Source organism: Emydura macquarii, unplaced genomic scaffold (assembly GCF_026122565.2).
Source record: "Emydura macquarii macquarii isolate MOO-44397 ecotype Brisbane River unplaced genomic scaffold, CSIRO-AGI_Emac_v2 contig_1390, whole genome shotgun sequence".
Taxonomy (NCBI): domain Eukaryota; kingdom Metazoa; phylum Chordata; order Testudines; family Chelidae; genus Emydura; species Emydura macquarii.
Window position 1 is genome coordinate 19,090,139 of NW_027131527.1, and position 13,118 is coordinate 19,103,256.

General features: G+C 40.1%; 1 protein-coding gene across 6 annotated transcripts in view; it reads right to left on the reverse strand.

Moving 5' to 3' along the window:
• The window catches only part of SGMS1 (sphingomyelin synthase 1), a 167,007-nt gene that overhangs the window by 24,950 nt on the left and 128,939 nt on the right, over window positions 1-13,118 (reverse strand). For all 6 annotated transcript variants that reach the window (XM_067552770.1, XM_067552773.1, XM_067552775.1 and 3 more), the window contains one exon: window positions 9,677-10,531. In XM_067552770.1, coding sequence (XP_067408871.1) covers window positions 9,677-10,317 — 641 coding nt within the window. In that variant the 5' untranslated portion in view covers window positions 10,318-10,531. The remainder of the gene's footprint in view (window positions 1-9,676; window positions 10,532-13,118) is intronic.

The window sequence follows — 13,118 nt, forward strand, 5'->3', positions numbered from 1 at the left end:
ACTACTATAACAAGAAACGTTGAAAACAGTCAAACAACTAGGGAATGAGCTACTTGCACACAGCAAGAGGCGATAGTTCCAGTAACCGTCACAGGCGGAAAGAAGGAACTGGGGACCCGCGCAGCCAGCAGCGCCCTTTATACCGCGACATGAGCGCGGCACTCCAGGGGGCGCCTGAGCTGGCCATGCGGGGCTTGCTAGGGAAAAAAGTTCCGGGAATCTGTGCACGGGGCGCGCACACACCTACATTGGAATGCATATGAGCAATCACTCAAAGAGAGAAGGGATGCTTTCCTGAATTAGGTGCCTCACCTTTTCCATACAAAAATGGAGATAAATGTTTAAGCAACATGTCAAATTTCATTTGATATATCAACAGGCTATATCAGGGACTTCCCAGTTATCTTCACTATATAGTGGAATAGTTATGTCTATGAATGTTTTTTCTTTGTTGCTATAGTTAGATCCCTTCTTAGAAGGTCAGGGATTACCTCTGACAGTTTGTCTGAGAATAATCCAAACTGTTTTTTTTATTACTAACAGCTATAAAGATAAAAGGCAATGAAAAGTTGTATTATAAATGTCCAAATTATGATGTCAGAGATTTCTCGTCTCCTAATTAGAAGGCCAATCACTTGATTGAGCGTATGAGGGTTTGGAATACTTACCCAAATGTCAGGCTTATAACTCATTACATAGCTCTCAAAATCTTCTTCCTCTAAAATGCTCAATTAGTTATGTCTCTATAGGGAGAAAAGTTTAGCCACAAATCTAGGAGGCAACCAACCCAAAGAACTGCGGTTCATCAAGATGTTGCAGTCGGTGTGGAACCCACACTGCAGGTGCACATGAGCCTTATGTGCACAAAATCAGATTTTTTAAAAAAAAAGTCCGTGCACCTCCTTGTGCCCCTGTGTAAAGTCAAAAGGGCAGAGAGGCCATGACCCTTTCCCTCCCCATTCAAAGGCTGTGGTAGCTGAAGACTCCAAAAGTGGGGATGGAGGGTGGGTTGTGGGATCCACACTGTACATCAGCTTGAAGATCCACTTAATATAGCAAAAGTAACTGTTTTATTTGAGAACATGTCTGTGGAACCCACTGTTGGTGACTGGCTAGTAGTATCCCCTTAGGATGGTGAGAATGAGTAGTGTCAACTATATGTAATGTAGTAGCCATGTTAGTCCCAGGATACTAAAAAGTGTGTGAGGTAGTATCTTTTATTGGAGCAACTTCTGTTGGTGAGAGACAAGCCTTTGAGGTACACAAAGCTCTTTCTCAAAAGTCTGTCTCTCTTAGCAACAGAAGTTGGTCCAATAAAAGACATTACCTCACCCACCTAGTCTCTTTAGTATCAGTTATAACAATTAAACAGTGATTGTAATACTGCTGTCCTAAATTTGGCATCTGATCTAGTCACTAGGTCCAATGCATTATGCTTGAAAAAGGTCAATGGGCTGGTTACTCTAGCAGATCTCAAAAATAGGCAGAGGATGTTGTCTGAGCTGTGAAGAATTTTTCACGCCCCTGAGTAACGTAGACATGCCAATGTATGTTCAGTGGGAGAGGTATACAGTGAGATATCTGGTGTTGTCCTCATACAAAACCAAATTGTAAAATGTGAAGGACAGCCTATACCTTAATAAATAGTTACATTTGCTACCTAATAAAGTAGGCTCCCCATCCCCACCCAAAAGTTCAGTCTGTTGCACAGCTGCTGGCTTTACAGGAATCAGGATCCAAACTTTCAGAAAACACCCCCAATTCCACAAGATGTTTTCTCAGTTAATGGATTCCGAGTGCCTTTCCCCATTCTGTGCTACAGTGAAACTATCTTTTACCTTTATTCATAGACAGAGCGAACCCTGTCTGTTGTAATGTTTCTTTTTTACTTTCAAGTGGTTTTGTCTGTTTGCAGTTCTCTGACTGTTTTCCTTTGATAGTCTTGGGATGGAGCAACTCTAGTCAACAGAGCCTTGCATTAAATCACTGGCTAACCAGGGAGTGGTGACAACTGCATTCTCCTTGAATGGGCCATCCAGATATATCACCCCCGATGACTAACTTTTAATTTAAGATCTCAATGCACGTTTCAACATAGTTACATTATTCCTTCAAATATTACCTATACATAAATCTCACAATAATTGAGTCTTGATAAGTTATGCAATTTCTGCAGATACCTTGCATGTTACCCCTTATAGATAAATACCTTGCAAGATGTGTTTGGTGCAGCGAGTTTGTCAAATATGAAACAAGAATTGCCAACCAGCAACTATGTCACACACCTCTTCATGGGGGCTGGAACAATTTTTATAGTGGTGATGTTGAGAGCTATTGAACCAAACTGTAAACCCTGTATATAATGGAAGTCACTTCAAGCCGGGGGTACAGCAGCACCCCCTGCACCCATAGTTCCAGCACCTATGGACCTCTTGTTCTTATGGACCCACATACAATTCTGGTGTGGATGGCCTAAACAGTGAAGCCACGGAGAAGCATGATCTCCTTTGGAGAGAGTGATATGCTCTGAGATGTGGGAGAATGGCCAGCATGGCCACAGTGGCCCATATTATACAGGTAGTGGCCAGGTTGGGGTGAGCAGTTCCAGTGCCACTCCTAAGCCAGCTGGGATGGCACTCTGACTGGAGGATTCCCAACACCCTCCTTGCGGTGCTTCTGCAATAGCAGAGAAGAGGAATATCTGCTCTAAGCTGGCAAGAAGGAATATGTCAGCAACGGCGTGGAGGAATACATTCCCTCATCAAAGGGCAGCACCAATAGATGGTATGGGCCCGGCATCCGGCACTGCTATTTCAAAACAAATTAATGTGGGCATGCATATCCACTGTAGGATACACACTGATGCCTATTCAAAGAGTATAAATTATAGTGGGGTGGGGGGTTTGTCTTCATTTACAGGACAAAGCGATTCAGAAATCAGGACTACTATGCTCACTAGATTTATACTGAAAGTTTTATGACAATACATGGAATTATTTTGAATCAGTATTAACTGTACTGTGCTATCAGAAGTTAATACTGTAACAGAATACACCCCTGTATTCACACCCTACACCTTACTGTAATAATCTTTGCAAGAGGTATATCTTGTAAGGTATGATTTGAAAACTCAATCTGCTGGCAGTATTGTCCTGATAAAATGTGTGGCAACATAGCATGTGGAGTTATAAGATTCTCCTGTATGATGTTATTAACACATTCCAAACCCGTGCGACAACATAGCATGTGGAGTTATAAGATTCTCCTGTATGATGTTATTAACACATTCCAAACCCCAGAGCCCTGCCTAGACAGAAGTCAGCAAACTGGTCTGTCCTAAACAAAGGAATGTGCCTTAATTTGCATTTAAGCAGTAAAGAGAGTCATTAAGCAGAAAGGGAAAATAAAGGAAGCTCAGACAGGCAGGGGGGAAAAAGCCAACAAGGGATATGCTTCCACACAGACTTGTCTCCTGGTTCTCAGCTGAAAATATTTTTCAAAAGGGAGCCTGAAACGATAAAAGTGAAGGGAAAACACACCAAGGCACCCCCCACCCCGCCAATCATATTCTCTGCACCTAAGATGACAAAGGAAATAGCTGTTGGACTCTCAGGGGGCGGAAGGAGGGTTCCTGACCTAAAGAGTTTGGTCAATAATCTTGCTGGAAGCAGGTAATGAGAAATGTTGCTTGTTAAGTTAGGCACTAGTTTCATCTTTATTTTTCTTGTAATCATTTCTGAATTTTATGCCTCATTACTCTAATACTCACTTAAAATTTCTCTCTTTGCAGTTAATAAACTTGTTTTATTGTTCTATATAATCCAGTGTATTTAAATTGAAGTGTCTGAGTAACTAAGGTAACAGGCTAGTGTATATATACCCTGCAGGATAATCAGAGCTGGTGAAAACCAGGCTGTACTGGCAGGCTGCAGTCATACAAACACATCTGAAAGTGGTCTGCCTGCTGATGGCTGGTTGTGAGCAGTTCAGGTTGGAAGCTACAACAGCAAGGCACTGCAAGGCACCCCAGGTTACAAGCCCACATGGGTCTGGATTATATCCCAATATGCCACAAACACAAACAAAGCTGGAGAGCAAGACTGTGTCAAATCTCTCTCCCACACTTTCCTTTGTATATGTGTAGAAATTAGTTGGTAATTTGCTAGTTTCAGAAACAGTTGTAAGAATAAGTGGCGCTCAGGCGCTATATACCTTTCTTTTATACTATACAATGGGGCACTATATACTTTTCTTTTAGCAATACAGCATTCACTGGAAATATAATGGAGTTTCAAGTATAAAGTAGTCTATTAAATGGGTAAAATGTCAAAAGGAAAGTTTGCTCAATTAAATCATTATGGGGGCACTTTTCAAAATTAAAATAAATGTATTTTTTGTTACCAGCAATAGAGAAGAAAACTTAATAATATGCCCCAATGCCACACAGAGTGATGGTAGTATACCAGGAGTTTGAAACGCCATAGGGTTGCAACAGTTTCCTAGGAAAACAGCATAACTAAAACACCAATGTATCAAAATCATAAGCTTTTATATCAGACTAAAAACATAGGAAACACCACTTCTTTTAAACTCCATTTTTCCATTCTGATCTTCAAGAAAAAAGTTCATCTATCCAATATAATGCATTTCAATTGGGGCTAAAGATGTGTTTTCCTTCCTAGATATACTTACTAATAACTATCAAATGATATCACCTATACCTCTCATCACTCACACTTTCGACTTTATTTCTTGTCCATGTTGGACATGGTAGCAGTTCAGGGTGAGTTGAAACAACAAACCCACCACCAGAGCAGGTTTAAAATGCAAACTATTTGGCAACAGATCAAGTACAGTAGAATCTCAAAGATCGGAAGACCAGAGTTAGGAACTGACTGGTCAACCAAACACCCTGTGAAACTGGAAGTAAGCAATCAGGCAGCATCGGAGAGGAGGAAAACAAAAAAACAAAGCAAATACTGTGCCTATAATTGCAAGCTCGGCATGCAGAGCAGAAACAGTCCAGGGTCTGCGCTGTTCCTAAGCCAAGGGTGCTGTTTCACCCCCTCCCACCCTATCCCACTGGGAAGGGGAAGCTGTTTTCACACCCCTGCCCCCACAAATGAAAGCTCCCTGCTTCTGCTGCTGCAAGGAACTGAAGGTTGCAGCCAAAATCTGGCCTGGAGCGGGAGTGGGAGTCAGCTGCACTCTGGAGGAGTTTTAAAGGGCCACAGCCTGTGCACTGATCCGGCCCAAGTTTTGCCCAGATCCTGGATCCTGCCAGCACCTCTGGGAATGCAAGGGACAGGGGAGCACCAACCCCCTGCCACCTGCTGCCTCTGGAGCGTGACAAGCAGTGCACTGAGCCTTGTAGTGCCAAGGGTGTGGGGCAGGCCATCGCAGTTCAGCCCAAAGACAAGGAACAGGATTCGGGCAGGGAGCTGCTTGCAAACCAGGCAGTGCTGCCACCTGCCACCTTTGCAGAGATCTCTCCCAGCCTGAGCTGGAAGACACTGACTGCAAGGTACTGTATCAATGTTTTGTTCAGCGTTATAAACATTTCAGCATTACGAACAACCTCCATTCCTGAGGTGTTCATATCTATTAGGTTCTACCGTATGATTATTTGACACATCACTATCCCAGGCAATGACTAGGGATAGCAAGGCATTGGCTGACCTGCGAGTCACCACAAATATGCGTGGAAAGGAAGTAACATCTAAGGAGGCAACACAAGAGAAATTAATCATTTCATTGTGTGGAAGTGTAGAAACTTTTGATCTGTAAACCACAGGAGATGACCAGAAAATAGAAATTTGCTCCTGGACAGCAGATAGGATGTGGGTGGTTGGAAGGTCTCAGGTGTAAAGTTCTTTCTTCTCCTTAAGCCAGCTAGCTAATAGGGGCTTTGAGGCAGTTGATACTCATACTGATTTGTACCCACATTTTGTGCCATAGTCCTTCATCCCCACCTTTCCAAAAAAAAAAGGAAATATGAGTGAGACTCTGGCACAGTCACTTTAAGACCTATAAAAATAAAACAATGAAAATAGAGACTCCATGGAGCCACTCAAAAGCAGAACAGACTTATTTCTTGACAATGTCTTTTGTAAATATAAAAAAAGCTATAAAATAGTCTATAGCTCACCTCTCTCACTAGAGAGGCAACTCCTGATTGTATTTTATTCTGTTCCATATATAGTGTACATAAATCTAGTCTGCATATATGAAACTGATACTTGTGCACAGCCTGCATGAGCATATTGGAAATTCGGCATTAGATGAGGGATTCATAATATTTTGGGGAATATTTTTAAAAATAGCAGATCCTCCTGAGACAAAGTTGAAGTGTATCCTCTTATTTATGAGCTCTAATTCATTTTCTTGAAGATAGCAAAAGAGCCCTTTGGATGGGTAGTACTCCTTAAAATTACTCCTTAAAAAGAGCTGGAAGTCTTAATACAGTGATTCCAATGGAAACAAAACTCACTATTCATACAAATGCCGCCACCAACATCAAAGAGCAGAATGGCAAAACAGAGGAATGGGTGGAGAAAACCCCACCCATCCTAGGAGCTGAGTAAAATTTTATTGCACTGAATTTTCCAAGCACCCATATTTTGTTCAGGGCCACATATGTCATGCCTGAGAACATCTGGAAATTGCTCTCATGCCCACCCACACCCTGATGTTGGAAAGACCTTTATATATGTCTGCAGAAATACAGGAAAATTACACAATTATTTAAACAGAATTTTTTAAAAGAGGTTTTACAATCTAAACACTACTCTATCAGAAGCTTGATTTCAAAAAAATAATATAAAATTCAAATTTGATAGTGTTTCTTTGAAATTGGAGTTGCTGAGATATTATAATACATGTAAACTTTCCTGGAATTGTACTCCTAATGGGAACATAGGAAATTCCCTAGCAGATCAGGGCCATTGCCCATCAAGTCCATTTTCCTGTCTCTAATAGTGGTCAGTACCCAGATGCTTCAGAGGAAGCTGCAAGAAACTCTGCCATAGATAATTATGGAACAATCTGCCCACTGATAAAGTTTCTTTTCACCACATGATTGGTTAGTGATTGGCTTGTGCCCTGAAGCTTGAAGTTCATATCCCTTATTTTTTAAACCTATCTGGCATAACTGCACATGTTCTCATTTTATATCTAAATATGTAATCCTTTCTTGAATTTTGCACAGAACTTCATCTCGACCATATCTTGTGGCAATGAGTTCCACATGCAAATATTCACTATGTATTAAAATATTTCCTTTCATCAGTTTTAAATTTATTGCCTTTCAATTTCATTGGATGTTTCTTTGTTCATATATTATGAGAATAATTTACCTTTCCATTCCCTATTAACTATTCATATCATGTGCCTGCTCGCTCATCTCCTCTTTATGGAACAGTCCTATTTTTCAACTTTCCTCACCTGGCACTCTTTCGGTGCATTTCTACACTGCGAAAAAACTGCAGCACTAAGTCTCAGAGCCTGGGTCAAGTGACATGGGCTCCTGGAGCTCAGGCTGCAGGATTATTATGGCAGTGTAGACATTTGGGCTTGGGCTAGAGCCTGGGCTCTGAGACCCTGAACATCTATACTGCAATTTTATAGCCTCACAGCAGAGCCCTGCAAGCCGAAGTCACCTGACCTGAGCCAGCCATGGCCAGGCCACAGGTCTTTCAGTGCAATGTAAACATACTCTTAGTGTCTCTAATAATCATTGCTTATTTCTGAACCTTTATAATTCTTCTCTCTTTTTTGTGATGCAATGACCAGAACTTCACACACTATTCTAGCAAATGTATGTAATATTATACATACATTCTAAATTTTTGTTCGATTGCATATATTTGATTTGCATTTGATTGCATATATTGTTTGACTGCAGGTCTATATCCCACTGCCAGTCTCTCACATAATACCTATGCCATAATGATATCTTGCCCTAACTGTGCCTGCAGCTCCTCCGTCCTTCCTCCTACGAGGCACACAAAGGGAGCTTCGGGTGGCGGGGGGAGAGTGTTGAGCAGTTGGTTGGGAAAGAGAGAGTTTCAATCACTGGCCCATTTCCCTCAGGCCCGAACTGCTCAGTTTGCTTGAAGGAAGAAGTGGAAAGGACCAGCAGGGAATTACTGCTGAGAAAATAAGCCAGGCACCAGAATCTAGGAGAAAAGATGAAGGGTTAGAGGTAACATGTGGAGATGGGGAAGGCAGAGAATACTGATGGACTGTGGGGAATGAGGGGATTAATGATGGGGGCTCAGATACATTGGAGATGAGCATAGTATGAAACCTCTCTAGAACAGAATGGAGACGGTTAAAGAAGAATTGTTTTACTGTATGAAAAGAGGAAATTGAAGGAATGTGCAGGCAGCAGGATGGATGAGAAAATTGATGAACTGATGGGAGGATGGATGGAATGCAAGGGGTATAATTGATATTGTGATGGGGGTAATTTATGGATTTTTTTAAAGAGGAAATTGTCGGAACCCACTTCGATTTATTTTGATTTATTAAGCAAATTATATGACAGTGTCATGCAATTTTCACCCCTCAGGCTTTTTTTTGGCCAAGCCCAAGTAGACAATTCTAACATGCTTTGTAGTCAAGGGCCATGCAGGTTTATGGAGCATTCCATTCCTTCCAATGACACTCTTGAACACATCATTTTGCCTGTGGCCATATTCTGTCAGCACCCACTGATATCATTAGTGGTCAATTCTTTCTAATGCAGATTAACAAGATTGCTATTTTTGGATGTTTAATAATTAGTTTCTGGATCTCAAATATGTTTATTCATGTTTGAAAAGAAAAGTGACCAGCTATGAAAAACCTGATACTGGTAAAAGTCAATGCTTTGAATACTTCACTGACTGAGCTTTAACATCAGATTATTTTATGTTAATCAGTTACCAAACTGGTTTATCTAAAAGTAACTTAAGTTAGGTATTATCTGCCCCATCTAAGAAAGACAAAAACCATACATCTTAAAATGCCTAGCTAAAATGCAGAAATCCCAGAATTATTCATGTGGTTCCATTCACATAGTATGGTTTGTGCCTTTTGCATGCATTTTATTATGCTGTTTGTTTAGCTTCTTTTACACTTTTAAAAAAGTGATATCATTTTAGCATATGTCTTTACTATACAGTTAGCTTCAGTTATCTACATTTCATCTGACCTAACTCAAGTGAGTGGCCACACTGACAAACTGAACACTTGAGGTACACAGAGTGATTGTGAGAGCAGCTGAAGAGTTGTGCTATTGAGCTGTGACCTAGCTTGAATTAAAAGCACCACCATATTCAGATGTTAAGGGTTTTTGTGTGTGAATTTGAGGCAACACTTGAATTCACTCTAAAGTGAAGACAAGCCCACATATTTATCAATACTTAACCATGGTATTTAGATATAGCTTCCTTCTGTACTTTATGAACAAAAATATGTACATTCCCAAAAAAAATCTATAGAGTATGTGATATATATTTAGATTTTTCTGAGTTTGCCAGGACTACATTGACTTTAAAAAAGTCAGCACCGCAAGAAAATGGAACACTTAAAAACACTTTAAAGATTTCAATTTTATGCCTTAAATACCTGCCTCTTCCAAAAGTGATTAGTATATCATCAAATACCAGCATTTCCAAAAAATTGTACTTACTTGTATTTTAAGAGCAGCCACTGAATTAACCAGAGTCCCATAAGGATCATGCCATTAATTTCACAAATAGAAAAGGCCCATTGTACACGGTTAAAACGGTCAAAAAATGCATCTGGTAGGGGAGGCTGCAACTCCTTAGGAGGCACTCGTTCATGGACGACTGAGATTGTCACTGTGGTAAAGATGAAACAGCAAAGTGCATAAAGAAAAGCCAGGAAAGTCTTCCCCCACTCCATAGGAAACTGGGAACGTTCTGGCTCTGGCATGGGGATCTTTATCATCTCCTTCTTATATCCATTTGGCATTCCATTCAGTCTAATTTTAGTGCTGAAATCATTTTCACTCGTGGTGACATCCATACTGATGTTGAGGTGCCCACTGGCATGCCCATTTTTGTGTGCCTCAATGTGATGCTCCATTTTTAAAGTTTCTATCATGTACAACAACCTCTGCCCATTGTCGGAAGACACACGTGACAAAGGTGGCTTCTTAAAATCCTCTATGGTTAGATTGATCAAATCCTGCCCAGTGAAACGTTCTAGTGGTTCACAGTATTCTGGAACAGCATTCTCCATCAGCCAATTTGCCACCTCTTTGGGTGACCAGAATGCCACTTCTTTCATTTCGTCAGGCAAATGCATGCAGTCTTAAGTTTACTTTAAACAAGGCAGCAGTCGCTATTGTTCCAGTACAACAAAAAACCTCTCTTTGGCTTGTTCATCCTGTCAGATGTAAAGCAGAAACCAGTTTGGCAAGTTCACAAATACATGTTTCTAAACACTTCGTAGAAATGCCGATATGTTGTGTGGCAAATCCAGGAAATAGTTCACTTTTCTTGCATTTATAGTTTTCTTTCTGTAAGGAAATAAAAAGAGGGATAAAGACATTATTTACCAGTAAGTTTGCATTTTACATTCATAAGAAAAAATTACCCCCAAAGAAGCAATATCTAGATAGGAGCATGAAGAAAGAAGTACTATTTTAAACTGAGACAAATGCATGACTTTCCTTTGTAAGTTTGTTTCTGAATACTCAAGACAGTTACTAGTTTGCTCTTCTGCATGTTTTATTTTAACAGTTAATGTAAGCTGTCTGGGGCAGAGAACCACTTTTTGTTCCATGTTTGCACAGCACCTGGCACAAGAGAGTCCTGGTCCATGACTAGGGGTCCTTGGAGCTACAGTAATACAAATAGTAAATCATTACAAGTCCATACATCAACTGTGTGATCTTATTAATGTAGCTCCTGTTCTCACACACCGCTATATGTTATGCGCACTCATTGTACGGCACAAGAAATTAGACTGTAAATGCCTCAGGGCAGGGACCCTTGCCTTTGTTCTGTCAAGCACCGAGGAAAATTTTGGGCACCATATAAACTAATCATTATAAGTGTTGTTTAAAGTTAGCAAACAATTAAAAAGCAGCAAGTGTGGGTTTTTTAGGTATGAGCTTTTCCCCTTAAAGTAATAATTTACTAATTTATAAAAGAAAAACTTGCAAGTCATCTCTTTTTATCAGTTTTGCAGCTTTATAATGAAAATTATGGCAGCTTCTTTAAAAGAGTTAATTTAACATTCTAGCTAGAGATGCACTAAGGAGGCAACATATAATTCTGATCCAAATCATGTTCATCTCAAGCTGTTTTCACAGAACTTTTAGCTGAAAATATAGATAGTTGACTGATGATGTGAGATTTCAGCCATCCTAAAGACTGAAAATCACAAGGTTTTGATCACACTTAAATCAGAACTGGAAAACTAGACCTTTTCAATTTTAGATGTGATGTGAAACCTAAGCAGAGGGAGTTGTTCAGATCCTTGATGTAAATATTAACTGTACAAACTTTGCAATAGTTCTGATTTTAAGTTATAGTTTATTTTCATCCGTACTTTTAACAACTCCATAGTGACTGCTCATTTCTGAAACAAACAACAAAATAAAATGTACTATATAAAACAAAATGCAAGCTCTAGATCATAGAAATCTAGGGCTGGAAGGGATCTCAAGAGGTTATTGAGTCCCCTCCCCCAGTGCTGAAACAGAACCAAGTAAACCTAGACTATCCCTGACAGGTGTTTGTCCAACCTCTTCTTAAAAACTGCCAATGATAGGGACTCTACATCCATCTGTAAGATTCAACTCAGGATCAATACTATGCTTAATATCACAGCACTTAGGCTATGTCTACACTGACAACGGCAAAGTCGCCAGCATCAGATCGACTTATTTGGATCGACTGAGCGGTCAGTGAAGACCCGCTCAGTCAATCCAGAAGTCGATGTTATTAATCCACCCCCACAAGTGGCGTAGCGCTGCGTCGACGGGAACGCGGTTCCCATCGGTACAGTGCAGTGAAGACAGCGCGCCGAAGAGAAGCCCAGCAGCCAACGGGAGTTCTTTGCATAACTCCCATCGACTGCTGCCAAATTGCAGAGGTAAATATAGACCAAGCCTCAGAGATGTTTATAGCGAAAACAAGAATAAATTTATTATCGAAGATTGAAGATCAAAGGGACAGTGAGTAAGTATACTGGAAACAAATGGCTCCATGTAAACCAAAATTATAATACACTTTATAGAGACTAAACTTAACTAACAGGTTAACCTCCTGTACAAAGAAGCTTATCTCACACAAAGTCCTCTACAGAGTTTTCAACCAAGTTTGGCTGAGGTCCTGTTTTCATCAGTGTAAATGTGATGATGTCCATTTACTTCCTAGATACAGGATAAGGAGTGTCTTCTCTGCCTCCTAGATATAACCCCAAAGTTAATTGTCTTTACTCTTAGCCAGGATAACCCCCCACGGTTTGTTTTTTCCTGTATGCTCTTTCCTGTTGACTTCACATCTCTTCGTTAATATTTGACTCTGTATGTAAATGGGCATTTATTGTGTTAGTTTACAAAGCATAATTGACATAACAAAAGACACAGAGGTGAATAAATATCTCGTCTGACAGGAAACATGTTTTTCACCTCCGCTAGTGACTGACACCTTGATATAGACTCTAAGAATGTATGTGCAGTATATATGCACAGCTCCTTACATAGCATCTGTACATATATTTCATGATGATACCAGTGCCACACTGCTTTCATTTGATTCTTCACTAGGGTATTTGGTGAACCAGAATGTACATACCAAAATCAGGAGATACCAGTCCCTTTCTGTGTCCCTTTGCTAGATGGCATTAAGAGGTTCTTGGATCATATAAGACTATGAAAACCAGATTTAACCAGTCTTAAAAACATAAAGGAATATGAATAAGCTAAAAACGTGTGATAGAGCTGCGTAAAGTAATTTTAGGGAAGTGGGTTTTGCCAAACATCCTACTGGAATAGGGTGTTTGGAATCAAACCTCCAAAAGAGTAGAATCAGTTTGCATAGTCAGCTGAGTAAACAATATACTTTTAAAAGTTTTCTAAAGACATACTAGATTAA